Source organism: Falco biarmicus, chromosome 14, assembly GCF_023638135.1.
Source record: "Falco biarmicus isolate bFalBia1 chromosome 14, bFalBia1.pri, whole genome shotgun sequence".
Taxonomy (NCBI): Eukaryota; Metazoa; Chordata; class Aves; order Falconiformes; family Falconidae; genus Falco; species Falco biarmicus.
Genome location: NC_079301.1, coordinates 19,657,318 through 19,675,868, shown reverse-complemented (window position 1 = coordinate 19,675,868; position 18,551 = coordinate 19,657,318). Strand labels below are relative to the sequence as shown.

The following is an 18,551-nucleotide window of genomic DNA, read 5'->3' as shown; positions in this document are numbered from 1 at the left end:
AAACTAGTGCCTGCAGCAGGCAGCTGCTTTACCTTATGTTCCCCTGGAGTCAGAAAATACCGTTGGAGGTCTGTGCTGAGCAAGGCACAGTGCAGGCAACTGTTGTGCATGGGTATTCCAGGCTGACTTTGTTCAGTTCTGGAAGTACGAAGTGTATGGAAGGTGGTGGTTATAGCTCTTCTGCTACACCTGGGAAATGCGCGGGGATTGCACGCTTTGTGTTGTGATTTGCTGTAAGCCAGACCCCTCGTGATGTGAACACTTTGGATTCAGCACACCTTTGGGAAGGCATACCTCTGAACTGTTACTGAAGCTCTACTACATCTTAAAGTTAGATTAATTTGACATTTATTTCCCCCCACCCCCACCCCCCAGTGCCATAGGGCATATTGGATAGTAATGCAAAATGATCCCCCCCCACCCTGCAGGATTAAACCATATGACAAAAATGCAGTCTTTAACTTGTTTGCTCTTTCTTCACATGCAAGGAGAAAAGCAAGCCCTTTAGAACCACAAAAGCAATATAGTGTGAGATTTCTGGCTTCAGGAAACAGTAAGGAAGTTGAAGCCATAGAAACTTGACTCTTATTAATGTAATCAGGAACCTACAGTATTACTGTGTGGATGTTTTTAGTTCTGACTGCGCTATATTTTCTGGTGGGAGCAGATTGCAGGAGCTGCAACTTCTGTAATCATACTTTTCCATTTGAAGGCCGTAACAGCACATACACAAATTCTCCTAAACTTTAAGGACCTCTCCATACAAGCCTTAGTTATTTCCTTGATACATTGTAGCAGTAAGGAAGAGAAATGAATTTCAGGCATTATAGCCACACACTGTAACACTGTGGTGGCATAACGATCAACTGGGTTTACTTGGAAGAATGCAGAGTGCGATGGAATATTTCTCTGGGTAATTGTCAGAGCAGTATAAAACCCATCTTTTTTCTGCTAAAAAGCTCTGTTTAAATTTATGGAAGCCTTAGCTTTTACAGCTTCCATGGTTATGAGTTTTGGTTTTTTTCCCTCACGAGAAATTTCATAATGGTAAGTGAGGAGTTTGATCATTTTTATCTGGTGTGTGCATAAGACTGACGGACCCGGCTGAAGAACCAGCAGTAGTTAAAGCTCCAGAAGTTTCAGACAGTGGTCATACAGGTCACATCAGCTCTGTGTCTTAACGGATCCTCAACATTGACGGCAGCAGGTTCCCCGAGAAGCATCCCAGACCATGTCAGTCATTCCATGCATGCTGTGGAGTTGAACTCTGTGTGTACCTGAGTCAGGATAGCCAGAGTAAGAAGTCAAGGTTAAAATACGGATTTGTCTGGAAATGTTAAGTATCCCAAGAAATATTCTCGAAATACTTCTTTTGTTGATTTAAATAACTGGTGAACTTGTGTGCGGAAAAACAACAAGGTCCCAGAACCTTATCAGCAGTACCAGTACGGTTTGCTGTTTAATTGTGTGTATGGGTGGCACAGTCCATGCACGCACGCACGCACACAAAATCACTATTAAGAATATAACTGACGCCATTAAATAATTTTCCATTTATGACTGCAGTCAGTATCAATCTTGATATGTATTAAAGATATTTTTTTAACATTTCCGTAACCTTTTGCCTGTGCACTGTGCTTGTGCTGCCCTAACTGGCAGTGATCAGGAAGCAGTTGAATCAGTATATCCTAATTGTCTCTGTTCAGGTTTCAGGAGTACTCCAAACAAAATACCCAAGTTATGGTTTTTCCCCTCATGTATTTGTCTAATATTTAAGTTAATTTTTTTTTAAATACGTCTTTCAAGAAATTGCAGATCGACAATGAAGTGTTGACAAAAATCTGATTCACAACCATAAACATGTACCAGTTTTAGCACAGTTTTTGTGAACTTCTAAAATGACTTCCCCCCTGCCCCCCCCCCCCAGCATTCTTCTTGACAGTAGTCCCATTAAGCAGGACTGTTAAGGTTTTGCTGGGTTCTGTCATCACCAGCAACAGCCACTTTGTTTCATTCCAGACCATGAACCATCCTGGCGTGGTTTGCACAGCACCAGTATTAGCGCACAGCACAGCTGGGCATCTGCCATGGGATACAGAGGTGGTGGCATCCCGAGCTGGGAGCTGGGAATTACCCTGCATTGTCCTGCAGGAGGCTGCAGCGCTGGTTCGGAGCCTTGCTATTTTATTTTTTTATACTTTTTTAGCATTTCTAAGACATAGATGAATAATTTTAACAATGAAGAAGTTTAGGTGTCTTGGCTGTAGCAAACTCTCTCAAGATGAAGGTTTTAGATCTTTTGACACCTGAATCAAAAAAAAAGAAAGGCTTGGAAATGGCCTGGTCCCTGTTGCCACTGTTACTGACTGGGAGAGGAGCTCAGGAACGTTGAAGAGAGTGAACGATGGTTTCTCTCTCCTTCGTAGATAGTTTGCCTTTTGCCCAGAGGTGGTTTTTTCCTTGTTACTCAGCAATTTGAAAATGGTAATAAAAACTTGGTGTATTGGTTTGTCCTTCCAGGGTATTGTAACAACCTGAAGTGTTCTCTCAGGAAAATGTTTGAAATGGAACACTGTAAACTTTTTGTTATCTTTCCGTTTCTTCCTTTGCTCTGAATAGATGCTATGTATTTTTTTTAATCAATGCATTATATTGTTACACCATCTGCAAGAAGTCTGACAATATCCAATACTGCAGTGTTGTTTAAATTTGTTGGTATTTTTTTTTTGTTTAAAAGCTGAATGACTCTTGGTAAATTCAAACCAGCCAGATGTGTTTGCTGGCTTAGTGTATTGTGTCCTGTAACTGCAGCCTTGCCGATATTAACCAGTTAACAATTTCCACACTGCTAACGGTTTCCACACTTGCTAGAGAGTTAAGGCGTTATGCAGGACATATAGACAGCTTATTTTAGGCACTTCTGCCTTGAAAGAGAGACCTGATTGTCTTACGTAGTCAATGAATGGAGGTGGCCTTTTCTGATGAGCCTTTCTAAACAATTTACGTACGTGTTCAGAGTTGTCTTCTAGAGGCATGGCAGTCAGCATCAGAATATTCCTTCTTCGTATTAAAGGTCTGAATCCAGACAGAGATTGGGAGAGAGGGTTTCTGGCATACTTCAGTTTTGTGGTGTTAAAAAAAAATTGATTGAAGAGCCAAAATGCCAGATCAAGACTTTATTTCTCCCACATGAAACGCTGTTGCCGTTACCTGCTGCACTGCGCTAGCAGAATAGGCTAAGAACTTCAGAGAAGTATTTCTGTGCCAAATGTCAACAAGTCTGTCTTTTTTTACCCTGTGACTGCCACTTAGCAACATAATGTGCAGGAAGCATAAATGTTGTTCTTTCCCTTTCTGTCTCCCAAATGTAAGGGAGGGTTCAGGAAAAACACGTCATTCACAGTTGTTTTGTTTCCTGGAAATTTTTCCAGTCTGACCAAAATGAAAAGAAAAAGACAATATAAATACATTCTTTTTCCTTGCATTCAAGTGATTTGATGATGCATGTAAATCATGCCTTGAAATCGCCATTTCAGTTGGCAAAACTCTGCTGGTCGTAAATAAAAGTTGTTAGAAGGCTGTCATGTGGGTCGTGTTAGGCTGGCTGATCTCCTATGCTGAAAGCTAGGAGAGGTTTTTTCATCGTAATTTCACTTTCTGAAGAAGAGCATACTCTGCCCTGTTATTCTGGCTTAAAAATTAATTGCATATCGTGACTTGGAAGCTCCTAGTTCTTTCTGGTCTCTGCCAAACCGAGCTATGATAGCTGATTTTCATTCGGAAAATACTGGTGATCCGCTGAAGTGTTCCTTAATTTCTTCCTATTGAAATTACTGAATGAAAAAGTAAAACTCTTTAACTAACTTCACTGATCAGTAACCCGGCAATGGAAATATTGACGTTTGGTTTTTTTTCCTGAAACCCTGGCACAAAGTATCTCCTGTTGCTCTCACCCCTCTTTGCTGTTATCTAAAATCCAGTGAGTTTGCCTCTCACTAACTTCAGGATGTTTTTAATTAATTGAAGAAGACTAGTGAGGCCCTTTGGGCTCAGTTTATTGACACAGAGCCACTTCGTTGAGCACATTTGCTGGGGTAATGCTGCTAAAGCAGATTTCACTCCATGAAAGAATCAATCTCAGAGTTACCTTTAGTGAGCTAACTGGAGAAGGCTGTTCAGAGCAGACAGGGTTTAAGTAACAGTAGTGCCTAGGTACTGTTTATCAGAAGAGGGTAATAGTTTGCAAAACGAGCTCTTTAGCCTATTTTTTCATAACTGTACTGATGATATCTGAAGAATTGTTTAGATGCCAGAAAATTCTGGTTTGGTTTTGCTGTGTTCAGTATCGGAAAATGGTTACGAGAAAATTGCCTATAGCAGAGCGAACTGAAAAAGTAATGGGAAATATATTTTTTTCCAATTTGATTAATTTGCTTAAATTTATCAGTTCTATTTTGATTAATCCTCTGGGAGCTGTGTTTCTACATGGTAGGCTGAGCAGATTGTGAAAGAGGCTGTCACAAAAAGTAGATTTCAGGAGTCGGGGATCTTGGATTCTATTCTTGATTCTGTCACTGACTCACTGTGCAAGCCTCCTAAATGGCGTGAGTCATTTAATGTCTCTGCCTCATTTACACTTCCTATAAAAGTGAGTATTACTGATACCATGCCCCGTGTTTGACAGCATCCTTTGCATCTCCTTCCCCTGTGTTTAAGCCCCCGAAGTAATTTACAGTAATGTAAAAAATGGTATCCAAATTTGCCTAAACTCTTAATCTAGTTTGGGGGTCTGTAGATGTGACTGTCCCCAAAAAAGAGGCTTAGTGAGAAATTTCATTGTTAATAATTTGTTACTAAATAGCAAACAATAAAATTTTAAGAACACAATTTGTTTAGTACCTTCGTTCATCTATACCTAAATCCTTCTTTACTATTTTTGATGCTTATATGCTCTCAGACTTTTTTAAAGGATCCTTTAAACTCAATCACAAAGATTTTCAGTCACTTCTAAAGTGAGTAATGTAGCTCTGTTACTACTTCTTTATTTCCCCAATTTGTGTCCTACTGTTTGCTACCCATCTGCTGCATTGCATATAAGAGCCATAGGTTTTTAAAGACTGAAGCTGACTTTTTTTGGTTTTTAAAACATTTTTATAGCCTACAGAAATTACAAATGAACAACCCAATGATGTATTGCATTTTGGTTCACCTGCTAATATTATTATTTCAGATGATTCAGAGAGCTTCTCTGGTGGTATTTTCCAAAACCAAGATGTAGTCATAAGGAATATAAATTTTAATTTAATTTTTTTGCTAAACTTCATGCTGTTAGTTATGATAACTCAAAATACTTCAAACAATTTCCTTTTCTTTAAATATGTTCAGTGTCTTTAAAGTGTTTGCAAGCTTCTCTATATCCCAACTACAAGGAGGAATAGTACGTGGAAAATTTAATTATAGAAAACCATTTCTGGAGAGCTTATAGCCAAATAAACTTCATTTGAGGAGAAGCTGAGATTTGTATAGCATGGCTTAGCTGAAGAAAAACTGATAATTGAGTAACACTTTGTTTTGTTTTTTTGTTGACTGGCAATTACTTGATCTTAGTAGGACACCCAAGACTGCATAAATATTTAACTAGAAAGGCTGTGCGTGTGTGTGCATGCATTTTGTGTCTAAAAATAGCTTTCTTTGAACAGGATTCAATTTTGACTTTGCCTGCTTCGCTTGTAACATGGAGCAGAACTCCATGTGGAAAAACTAATGTCCTTTTATTGGCCAGCTAGAATTCCCCTTGCTTGGCACTGCTTCTTTTCAACTCCTCACTACCATGTACTTCCATTTAGTCAGCAGCGATATATGTAAATTAGTTCTGGGCATTAAGGAATGAAGAACAGATGGCTTAGAAAATGCTTTTTAAATTAGTATTTTTTTCTTTAAAAGATAGTTTTGAACTCTGTCTAATTTTTCCAGCTTATTTTACTAATCATTTCCAGTTACCCTTCTGTAATTCTAAGTTTAACAGAAAAATTGTGGAATTAATATTTTTTTAAACCTGGTATCTAATATGCTATGTTTTGTTCTGTAAGAACCCTGTTGTCTTTCTAATGGAAGAACTAACAGAAGAATCTGTCATTGAGTAAGACTGTAAAATCACATTCTAATACTACAAAAAGTAATACTTCTATCAGATAAACAGAACAGTCTCCTCTCTTAATCAGAAATGCCGACACTTAATTACACAGTGAATTTTCATTCTGAACAGCTCAGACCAGTAGCAAGCTTTTGAGGAAAACCAGCGTGTTACCTTGTCAGTATTTTATGATTGCTTTGAATTGGTCACCACGAGGCACATCAACATGACAAGTGAGGCAAAAGTCAGTTTCCATCCCTACGTCCTTGTAGAGCGTATGGAGCGTATGATCAGTGCCAGGCTGCTGCCTCTAGAAACTCTTCTTTCTTCCCAGAACAGGGACAACAAAAGTAAAAGCTCCTGCAAGCTTTTGTGCCCTCGGTAAGTGTTGGTATCTGCTGACACTTCTGAGGGTGATGCCAGTCCGTTAACCATGGAGAGCTTAGGGTTTGTACAATGTGGACAACTGCCAGTGAGGAATCTGCTGGATTCCATCCGCGTGTGCTACTGACAGCATCAGAACAGCCAGTGCATGGTGACCTACTCACTACCCACGGAGAGAAAGTTTAGGCTCGAAGATAACGGCGGAATTGTGAAGGGAAGCATCTAATGGCACAGGTCTCCTGCTAACTGAGCATTAAAAACTGCAAAAATGGAAACATTAACCTGTGAAGAGCTGATAGGGAGCAGGGCTGCTCTTAGGTCTGCCAGCGGTATCTGGAACTCACTTTAGAGTTTCAGCCGCGGTAGCGATAAGAGAATGTTTGAGGTGACCGATACTCTTAAGTGTCGCATACAGCACTTAAAAGGTGAATGTTTCCCAATTTTATAGTAGTATGTGATGCACTGAGATCAAACTTGTTAGGGCCGGGTTATGCAGTTTTAAGCTAGTTCTTCTAAAATTGGCATCAGGTATAATTGCTGGACTATGCATTAGCAGACAGAATGTTTCACATGCAGCTCACCAGCACAAACAGATCCTTTCTTGTTGGCATCTCCCTTTAGTATGGCTTCTTCCAACTGCTGATTGATTGTCAACTCGGATTTTCTCCAGGTAAATTTTTGGTTTACGTCTGTAACAACAGAGGCAAAGCTGTTTTAAAAGATGAAAAACAAATTGTAATACAGGGGTCTGGAGACGGGGAAGGGAGGAATAGAATGGCAGCAATGTTCTGTACTGACCGCTAAAGGTGGTGTCAGAGACTGATCCTCGATCTCTGATCTTGTTCTGCCTGATACCCCTCACCGTCAGCAGCAGGAGCCTTAACGCAGGATGCACACACACGCAGTGTGCAGTCACGGAGGTGCTGAGGGACAGTTTTGCAGCAGACTGGGAAGGTAACACAGCACCTAACAGTTCTGAAGGGACTAGGTATAGCTGAAATGGCACTGTCAGTGGATAAACAATATTTTAGTTATCATGAGGTGGTTATGTAAAAGAAGCTATTTGTGCCAGTGTCATGTTATTGAATAATGGAATTAGCCAGCTAAGCTTGCTAATAAGTGTGCGGTGTTGACTGCATTGCTCTGCTTTCCCTAAAACTGAAGTACTTTGCTGTATCTGCCTGAGGCTGTTGTGCCCTTGCGTGCCTTTCTGCTTCCACTCTGTTCATGTGGAGGTTTCGTATCTCACCTTTTTATCGATCTTCAAATTTGCCATGATTCACCCACCCTGTTTCACATTGTTATCTCAGCATTTGGGCAGGCCAGCTGAGATAGGGCTTACGCGTGCATTGGACGAGGTTTGTTTCTGAACAACTTAAAGTATGTTAAACTAAGGATGGTTTCTCATTTAGCAGCGCCGGTGCAGGAGATCTGAAGTGAGTGGGAATTTCCCCGAGACTTTTGCTGCTAACGTTACTGGGGTCAGGCTTAAACCCATAGTAGACAACCTTGGCCTCAAACAATTGAAATTCCCAACTGCATTTTGGCAGCTTCAGGGAGGGGAACTGAAAGTTAGATAAAAAACTAGTATCAGGTTGTCCAAAAAGAAATAATCTTTTTTTTGAAAGCTGTAAGTTCTTAAAATATGGGAAATGTTTTGCATGGTAAGATTGTTGCAGAAATTATGAAAAATGGGTTTAAACAAATATTGGCAATGTCCATGCATACAGTTGTTTCCTGAGGTAACTGAATTTGTTGTTTGTTAATGAAATAGTGCTTGTCTCTCTGGGTGCTTTTCCATAGTGTATTCAAATAGATCGGTTATATGATAGAAGTACAGCATACCTCAGGGAAATGAGAAATTTGCATATACACAAACTTGTAGTAGTAATGGATTCTAAGAGGATTGGTGTTTCTGAACATAATTTTTTATTTTTTACTAAAAGATGGGGTAAAACATCAAAAGTGCATATGCATGCACTTATTAAATAAACCCGTGAAGAGGTTTTAAGTGCAGAGATACCATCTCTGGCTCAAAATACCTAAGCTATAAACAACTGGATGCCTGGAGAGTGTTCCAGGGAAGTACCCCTGGATGTTTACAATGTTCTTATATCCATTTGTTCTGCTAGCTGCTCTTGGTTATTACTTAATACTAGGCTAGATGGACTTTGGTTTGAGCTGTCCCTGTCTTCAGAGTATCCTCCCATTACAGATATATCTATCTAACGATACATTAATTTTTTTCCTGCCATGTGGAGGGGTATGAGGGCTTATTAGCTGTCTGTATTTTTCTGTGTTGCTGCTGTTCTGTGGCTGTGTGAGTTGATCCCTGACGTTGCTCTGAAACGCTCGGCAGTAGAGGATGGTAACTTTGCCTGGTCCCCAGCAGTTCCAAAGCTAGCTTTGCAAATCCCATCCACAAAACCTTGGAGAATACCATCTTTTGATACATCTTCAGCAAAAGTCATTAGTTAAATATCACAGGCATTATGCTTTAAATCTCAGTAGTGTTCCTAGTTCTTCACTAGTCTACACAGGCCTGTCTATACTACATAAATGATAAAAGATTTATCTTGGCTAGTTACTGTCCCACATCCTTTGTCACATCTATGGCAGCTTTGCCTGGGGTTGCCTAGAACTACTCCTCAAAAATGGGTAGCATAGGCCTGCTAATTGTTACTTTATTATATAATGAATTTGTCTTCATAAATCTAAATTTCTGACCTATTTTGTAATATAAAAATACCAGAGCTTGGAGAAGGGCTTCTAGTCTATAAATTCCAATACTATGTTCTTTTTTGCAATTGTAGCATATCTGGGAAAACTCCTGCCTTCCCCCCCACCCCAGAAAAATAAAGGTTCTATTTCAGCTCTTCAGTGTGTGGTATTAATTCATGATGGGAAGCTATTTCTGGTTATACATACGATGATTTCCTTAAGATAAACTTTACATTTTTTTGCTTATGAATCTTTATTTGGTCTGCTTTATTGAAGTTACTCGACTTGATATATAAAACGGTGGTATTCGATGCAGAGACTTCAGCCATATTGTAAGCACATGGCCACGGCTGTAATTTTGTCAGCTAATGGCAACCACTGGCCGAATGCCAAGTAAAATGAGTAAGAATGATCTAATTGTTAGATGAAACAAGGAGCCACATGAAGAACTTGGTAGTACTTTAGTAAGTTTCTTAATCTTAAATTCTCTTTACTCATCAAAAGGCTCGGTTAGCAGATCACTGATTTTTTGGTTGTTGTTGTTGGAGATGAGCATGTTTGTATTCATACATGTCACATTTCAAACCTTAAGAGAATAAAAAACTATGAGATACCATACTCACTTTAACCTTCCCTTTTCCAATTTAACTGGTTCTTAACCACACTTATACAAGTAGGATCAATTTAAAGATGTTTTCACTCGTGGTACTGCTTGCTGTCTGTTAACTGCTTCGTTTTTCAAAGCGTGCTGGAATGTGCACAGATAGCTCCTCGCTGTATTGAATTTTACCCCATTAGGTGTATGTTTGTCTATAGAATGACGCGTTAGCCTGAGGATTAGCTTAGCTGTTTGCAAGCTTCCCTGTTACTAATCATTCCATCTGCTTTGCAGAACATCTTCAAGTCCTGTAGGTTTGCAGGTCTGTAGAGCCCTTGGTTTTTACCTTTTTATATTCACCTATGCTAGTAAGCATGTATGTTATTCTTTTTTGGAGAATGTTCTGATTGTTTGCATTTTTTTTTCACTGAACAATTAAGTTCTACAGTTTGATTACTGTATTACGTGTTTGATTATTGCAGGCTATAGAATTTCCCCCTCTACTTCATGTTGTATAGTTTAATCCTTTTTGAAAGGGATTTACTAAATTGTAAGTGAAAGAGCTAGAGCTTTTGTAACTTTTTCCAAAAAAAATTCTGCTGCTTCATTAGTAAGATTGTCACAGTAGCAAAGTCAGCTCAGGAAGGAATGACCCTCAGAACACCTCCTGACTGGCCAGCCAAGAACTGAAACAAATGTCTAAGGAAAAAGTTGGGAATGTTGGTCAGTGTGTTGCACTGGCAGCTGGGTTATCAAACTGGTCATCATTTCATCAGGATTTTTTTTGTCCTTTATACTTTTTAGTTGATTCATTAGGTCCTTGAACTTAAAAAACAACAACCACAAACCAAAAAACCACCACCACGCAGACAAAAAAATCCTTTGAAATTCTTGTTTTGTCTTCTGTCTTCAACAGTGCCCTTAAAGATAGTCGTTTCCCCCCAATGACGAGGGATGAGCTGCCACGGCTTTTCTGCTCAGTGTCTCTACTCACTAACTTTGAAGATGTATGTGACTACATGGACTGGGAGGTAAGGATGTCAGATGTCTTTTAAGAAAATTACTTTGATATCATGAACATCTATGGCAGAAGCCACACCATTTAAATTGTCTGCATAAATTTTGTGTAGTTGACACTGTTCTGCACTCTACACACCCTGTTTTGTGCATAGAATCAAAAGCCTCTTTGTGATAGAACTGTCATCTCCTTAAAAATCTGAGCCATGAAAATGGAATAAAGTTGTGTTCTTGCCCACTTTGGCACTCTGTGTGGTCTGCACAGCTGTGTTTATGCCTGAGACTCCATCAAGCAAGGTATTGTCTGAGTGACGGTGTCCTGAGACCTCTTTTGCAGCACAGCCAACTACAGAAACACAATAGATCAATCCATCGATTCTGGAAAAGAGGGTGCTCTGGTGTGAAAGTCTCGTGTGTGCTTCTGGAAGCACTGCAAGAAATGGCAACCCCAAACCAAGCTGCCTAATTTAGCAGGAGTGAGCTATTTATTGTTCGCAGCACCTTCTCTGCTTTCAGAGCAAGTGGCCTGCACAGACCCCACAAAGCCCTTCTATAATGAGGCCAAGTAAATCATCGCCCTTGGTTTTCTTTGCCACTTACACATGGAGCTGAATCTAAATTGTTAGGTTCTAGGAAACCTGCATGCGTTCTCTTGGAACAGCAGCGTAAAAGAAATTAGGAAGCAAATGCTGCTTTTAGAATTATTTCTGGGAAGCTCTACTGAAGGAAGTGTTATTCTGTATTCTGCTTTTTCCCAATTATTTGGTATTAGGCGCTTGCAAAAAAACAAGTTACTGGACTGGAGATGAACTTCTTATCTTGGTCAGTGTGACTGTTGTGTTGCTTTTTGAGTCTGTATCTGAGTGGACATAAAAATTTGAAATGGTCAGATATATGACGACAGGCATATTATAATGCCAGAGACACCACACAAGTTACAGTATTTCCCTTTAATAATGACTTAGCCCTACTAAATATTTATGATTTCTTAAGAGAAAAAGAGGCTTTCTATTGTATTCACACATAACAAATGTATATTGAACAGAAATTTCAGTTGTTGTTACAATGGTATGAGGCCCCACTGTGTCAGAATGGTGGTATCCAGCAGTAACCTCGGCATTATGAGTTTTTTCAGTAGCTGAAAATCTAATAAAAATGCATTTCCAGTTCAACTCGTAATGACAAGGGCTTCTTACCTTCTGATATGTAATTCTGAATGGGATGAATGAAAGTTTCCTTGGGAGTTTATCAGCATTTTCACCATAATCGGAATTATTCGGTTTTTTAATGTAATGTCAGACCAGAAATAAATCTCAGCTGAAACTCTGCATGTATTCTCAATAAGAACCATTTTTCAGAGAAGTAGTTTGTCTTGTCACTGAGCCATTAGAGTACTTTAAACAATGTTCTCAAGTAATCAAAACTATAGTGACTTTTAACACTAAACCAAGCTAAGGAGTCAAAATTAAAACTGGTAGAATTGTTTTGCTTTACTAGGTTGACTTCTGGTCATAATCAATGTGATGTTTTCAGTTTAATTTCATTTCTTACAGTTTATTAAAAATCAGACTACGAATACATTCAGAAAATGTATCTTTAAAAGTGTGATGTGCATAATGAAATAGCATTTAGCGCTCTTCATGTGGTAGTCTATATATATTAGAAGCTGTTTTAATCTCTCAATAATAAACTTCTAAGATTTTTAAATCTTAAAGAGAAGCTGAAACTAAAGCCTGAGTTCAAAAAAGCACTCTCCCTTGGAAAGGCTGGCTTTACCTTTGTTCCTTGGGAGGCTTCGGATTCATAACTCTAATTCTTGTTTGACACAAAGGAGGCTTTTACTTTCTGTGTCCTTTCTCTGTCTTGTGGCAGCATCCTTGAGGCTTTCACAGCAGTGTAAGCAAGCTGAATGCAGAACTGTAGTCCTGCTCAGTTCTGATTGATTTTATGGATTCTCATGATCCCTATTGGAAAGCCCTGACTTACAAGGGAAGAATGGAGCAGTCAAAAATACAATAACCTTTATGATATCCATTTGCTTAGTTGCTCTCCCCAGTTACATTTAAGGTGTTTTTAATGATAGGTTTTTAAAAACTTTAGAAAATTCCTAGGATTTCTAAGGAACGGTCACACAATAGGTTCCATGATTTGTTTGGGTTCTTTTCTTCTTTTTTTCCCTGTAAGCTAAATGTGCTTCTCAAGTGATTGAATCATACATAGTCGTGGATGATCCACAAGCTTTCCATGCAGAAAGAGGAGGGGTGTATAAATATGAGAAAGATAAAATTTGTATTTGTTAGTCCTTAAAAGAATGATTCATCACTGATTGTGCCCCTGTGAGTGAGATGCTTATGTCATCCACGTTTCTTTTAAGGGAGCTGTAGTTATGGGTATTAATGGCAAAAGGATGTTTCAGGTTGTCTAGAGAATGATGTAAAGAGAGATTCTGCGTCTTTCATCTCGTGTGATGCTAGAGTCACCCTGAAAAATACCAGCCTGGTTAGGAGACCTTACTTCTGTAGGTACGCTACTGATGATCCCGTGGGAGCCAAACAGCAGTTTGCTGCCACGGTATTTCAAAATTGCCGATTTAGACAGCTCGCAGTGCTCTGGTGGCTTAGAGAGAAAGAAGATCTCTGAAGGCATGGCTCGGGAGTGGCTCCTGTGTCCTGAAGCAGAGTGATAGATCTTCTTTTCTCTGATTAATGAATTAACTTCCCAAACTAAATAAATCAATTTTTCAGTTGTAAAAAGCAACTCCTTGTTGTAAAAAGAAATCCTTTTGCAGCACAATCCTCAACCAGGTAAAGAGGAGACAGGAGTGAATTGACTGCTATTAGCTCCCATGTGTTTTCAAATTGCTGCCATTTTTACCTTTTATAAAAGTAACTAGGAGAAATTACACACCTTAAAAGGACAACTTCAATGCCATGGTTCATGAGAATGCTTCCCAAAACACAATTTAGCGTCCTTGGTGTACATGACTTTATATGAATTGCAGTTCACTTTAGTAGCTGAACAGATGCAGAGCTCTGAAGTGAACACTGAGGTGTATGAACAGTTTCTTTGTTTCTGCTAGACAGAACCCACCAAATATTGCGGTGGTCCAGGTGCTGCTGGGGTGGTTTCACAGCCTTTCTGTCTCAAAGAACCGGGCAACATGAGAAACTCTTTAAGATATGTTTCGGGGTTTTTTTTAATAGTACTGCTCTGTTATTAAAGATCAGATATCAAAGAACTACCTGGGAGACAAGTCATAAAGACCAATTGCTTTTAAACACATTTGATATTATTAGCAGTCATGCCTTTCCTGCATAAACTCAGCTTTATCTACGCTTCCATTCTCTTGATATGTCCTTCTACAAGGTCCTTTTTTTTCCTGCAGAAATTTGAATTCCTGCCTCAGAATACTTCCAGTTTTGCTGTTGATTCTTAATGCAGATATTTTTGCATCTCATGTTGCACTGAGAACAGTGTTTGTCGTTGGCAGCACCCTGAAAGAAGGAACGTAGGAGAGTTTGAATAGATCTCTGTGAAGTATTGTGGCTTTCGGTCCTTTAGAGGCAACTTCTGTTTGGTTTGTGAAGCTTGTAAGTCTGTGATTTGGGCCTGTGCTCAGCGGGTGCTGCGAGTGGATTCAGATCCCAGAACGGCATATCTAAGGGGTGATCATGTCATAGGTCTTGCAGTTCCAGCTTTGGTGCTACAGGCTCTGCCTGCTTGACAGGCTGTGGCTGCACATACATTAATAATTTGCCATTTTAAGTGTATCCCCTGCTTGCTTTTTTTCCTAGAAATACAGAAGAGTGACGTGCCTCTACTCATTTACACTGTATTTCACGTTACAGCAAATGAGCAGTTTTAATTTATCTTCTCGTTAATTAAGAGTCTGTGGGGTTTTTTTCTAGAAGGTAAAACATGTCGTGCTAATTCAGACCCTCTCCTCATTTTTTTTATTAAACATCATAGGACATTATGATTGTAATTATAGTAAGAAACTTTTTGGAAGACATTATTGTAATTCCAGCAGGGTAATAAATAACTGGGATTGACCAGCAGCTTTTCCTTGAAATACTTTGAAAGAGACCTTTGTCCTGGAGTTGCTGTTCTTCAGTAAAGTAAAACCTGCAGAATTGTACATGCTTGATATGTCGATACAAAAGGCCTTCAGCCTGTGTACACTGGTTTAAATATTAGTGTAAATAGTTGTAGCCAATAATGTTGACTGAAAGGTGGCTTTTCATTGTTGACAAAGTTAGTACATTTAAGAGGCGTGGGAATTCTTTCCTTCCTGCAAGTGCAGCAGCACCAGCAGCTCTTGCAATTTATGTTCCTTAGAATGGGGAAGAAAGAGTCTTGAGCTCAATATTTTATTCTCTTTGGACAATATTCAGTGATTCCGTGTATGTAAATAAATGATTCATTAAAAAAAGAATGCTTGTCATGGAAAGAAGACCTCCTGAGTAGTCTTTTGCCGCCGTTGTTAAATCAGAATGTAATATTTAAGCTCTGCTAAAGATGATCAGAAACAAGCCAACATATTTGTGGCTAAAAGGCTGTAGAATTCAGCTAGGAAAAAGTGGGGTCAGCATCCATGTGACACGTTCTCCATTTCCAGACAAGGTTACACAGCTCTTGCCATAGCTCTGCTGAGGTAAATAAAGGGGAAGGTCACTGCACTGCGTGGTGTCAAAAGCTGTACAAGTTACAGACCGGCTTTTCTGTCTGAAAATGTTTATCACTCGCTGCTGTTCAAAGATGAAGCAGCCAAACCGTAAGGCAGCAGCAGGAGAAGCCATAACCAGAACAGCCCGTGTGGTTCACCAGGTGGTTGCGTGCCCGCTTGTACGGGGAGAACTGGGAGGCAGCCGGCGGGGTTTGCCACGGTTGGACCAGCTGTACTGGTGGCAAGGGGTGCTCAGCGAGGGGTGCTCAGCGATCGAGCCGCTCTGGCCTTGCGAGGGGGAGAGCAGCAAGTAGTGAGCATAAGGAGTGGGCAGGTGCGTGGAGGTGTGCTGCTCCAGCTCGGTGGATTCTTCCTCACAGATTCTTTGTTGTCTGCTTTAATGTGTTTCTGAAAAAAAATGTTTACAATGATTTTATCTTAAATTAATTAGTGATAATTGCATGCAAACCTCTTACAGATTGCAGTGCTGTAGATAAAACTGAACAGAATGATTATTTGCTGATAATTTACTCCACAGTGGACTAGAAGCTTAAATTTTAGCAAGGCTTGATGTTGCGGATGCTTCTCTGAATTCCATGTGGATAATAGTCCTATGAGCCTGACGTTGTTGCAGTGTGGTTGGAGAGTCAGGACCAGAGGCCCAGGTTTGTGAACTGTGTTTGGAACTTTGAATCAGAACAGCTGGACGTGAGGTTGCTTGAATGTTGGTTTTGGAACAATTTTTTCTTAGCCCAACTGAGACAGATATAGAGAGGTATTACGAGTAATAATCTAGCAAGTGCCAGAAGCACTTGGCAAAACAATAAATGTGGCATGTGCGTGTTTTGCCCCATACTGAGATGTTCATAAATAAATGATTCATTAAAAGATGTGCGTTTAAATGAATGTGAATGTGTATAAATACCCAACAAAGTTTGCAGTTCTGTCAAGGGGACCTCAGAAGTAAAACAAAAATGTAGTTTAATGTAGCCCTTAGATTTAGTGAAAGGTCTGTGTTTTTTCATTAATACTGTCACTGGACCTAGTTTTAGGTAGCCTCTGGCCAGTTATACAGTGGGCCAAAAGGCTGATATCCACAAGTACTGGACATACAGTATACAGTATTTCATGCTCTAAAGCCTTATGGAAATATTTCTGTTGGAGGAGGCTGGTTTGTTGCCTTGTGAAATCTCCTTATCTCGCTTTCCTCTCCCAACAGCAACAGTTTAAATAGATTCCTATCCGTTGGGAGGCCGATACAGCAGTTGCGCTGCCTTTTTGCAGCCGAGTGCCGTACCTGTGTAATCATTTCCCCAAGAAATGGTGACGGGCGAGACAGAAACTCCATCTGCAGAAGAAGATGGTTTGTTTTGTTTCTCTGAACTGCACAGGCAGATGATGTTGTTCTCCCAAACCATGCCTGTAGCGTGTCAAGTGTGTTTAGTTTGAGCAGCATGCCGTAGGCTTTGGGTGAAGTGCTGTGCTGGTAGGGGAGCCAGCTCCAGCCCAGGTGATGCCTTCCAAATGTGCCCCCATCCCTTACCTCTGCTCCGTGAGAGGAATACTTGGGGACATTTCACAGGTTTTCCTCAATGCAGGCACGTTGATCTCCTGAGGAAGGCAAAACAAATTCCTAACTACACCCGTGCCGGTTTTAGCATGGTTCGTTCTTACTTTGCTGGGCCGGGTGGCTTGGGTTGGGTTGAGGGGGCTGCAGTCCAGGCCATCTGCGCGGGGCTGGGGTGCTGCTCAGCGACGCAGCTGAAATTCACGCTGCACAGAATGCTAGGGAATGTTCCCAGCCAGAGGAATCGTGGGTGCAATCGCGTTGCCTTATTAATTTTGCCGTACATCTTTTTCTTCTGCAGACGCGGGCCTAAAAGTCCATTAAAAAGGTTAATGGGAAACATCCAGTGCAGTGCAGTTACCTACAGCCCGAATGTTGCGTCACACTTAATACATCACTCGTGCTTCTGGTTAGTGTCTCAGGAATACTACAGGATCGCTATTATGCAAACCAGCTGTGTGGAATTTAAAATCTAATATTCTGCAGGATTTGAAGGTGTGCAAAACCTGGAATTACTTGATCTGAGTGCTTAGGCAGTTAAATATAGACAGTTACAAAATCACCAGCTGCAAAAACTTACTCTGTTCTTGGAATGAACTTGGTGGGCTCATTTCAGCTTCTGTCACTGGTTTGTTTTACTGTCAGGCCTTTTGGGTTCCTAATTACATCATCTGAGTATACAGATCTCTCTGGTGATTATATATCCATGTTAGGTTTAGAAGTGTTTGGTAATGAAATACCATATTAAAATTTGCAGTCAATTAAATTAATTAGTCTCAAAACAATTTTTCCTATGTACTTTTTTCTAATTAAGAGTATTAGGTTCATGGGGAAAAATTCTTGAGGCCACAGTCAGCCACAAGAGACTTCCTCCTGTTTCCCCATGCTTATATCATATATATAAAATACTATAAAGATTAAAAAATGAAGTCTTTATATAAGCAAATACGTTAATTGAACAAGTGGTAGAGCTTTGTAATTATTCCTTATTTGGTTTTTGACTGTCATGCAGTTACAGTACAGTAGGCTGTCAGTGGAAAAACTGTTACAGCACTTTTTGATGAATTTTGTGTCCAAAAAGAAACACCATACGAAACACCACGATACCCTTTTACACGTAAATTATTCATTTCCACATACAAAATTGGGAACTTTGGAATTAAATGGAAATAACATCCTGGTTATGTGGCCGTGACAATAAAAATGGCCATCTACTAATGCTTTGTGTTTACGCACAGAACTCAAAAGCAACTGAAAACTTACTGGCAATGGAGTATCTCCTGCAGCACGGCTGATCCGAGTGCAGGTACTCTCGGGATTACTGCTCCTGAAACAGGGGTGCTGAAACGGTGCCCTGGAAGGGTGTCCAGCCTCTCTTTCTTTTTTTTCCTCTTTCTTTCTTTTTTTTCCTCTTTCTTTCTTTTTTTTCCTCTTTCTTTCTTTTTTTTCCTCTTTCTTTCTTTTT

The 18,551-nt window shown here is 39.9% G+C and overlaps 1 protein-coding gene across 4 annotated transcripts in view; it reads left to right on the top strand.

The window, feature by feature from the left end:
- AMMECR1 (AMMECR nuclear protein 1) overlaps positions 1-18,551 on the top strand; it is an 83,055-nt gene that overhangs the window by 52,076 nt on the left and 12,428 nt on the right. For all 4 annotated transcript variants that reach the window (XR_008825542.1, XM_056360025.1, XM_056360024.1 and 1 more), the window contains one exon: positions 10,753-10,867. Coding sequence is in view for 3 of the 4 variants with exons in the window: in XM_056360025.1 (XP_056216000.1) it covers positions 10,753-10,867 (115 nt within the window). In the remaining variant the exon portion in view is untranslated. The remainder of the gene's footprint in view (positions 1-10,752; positions 10,868-18,551) is intronic.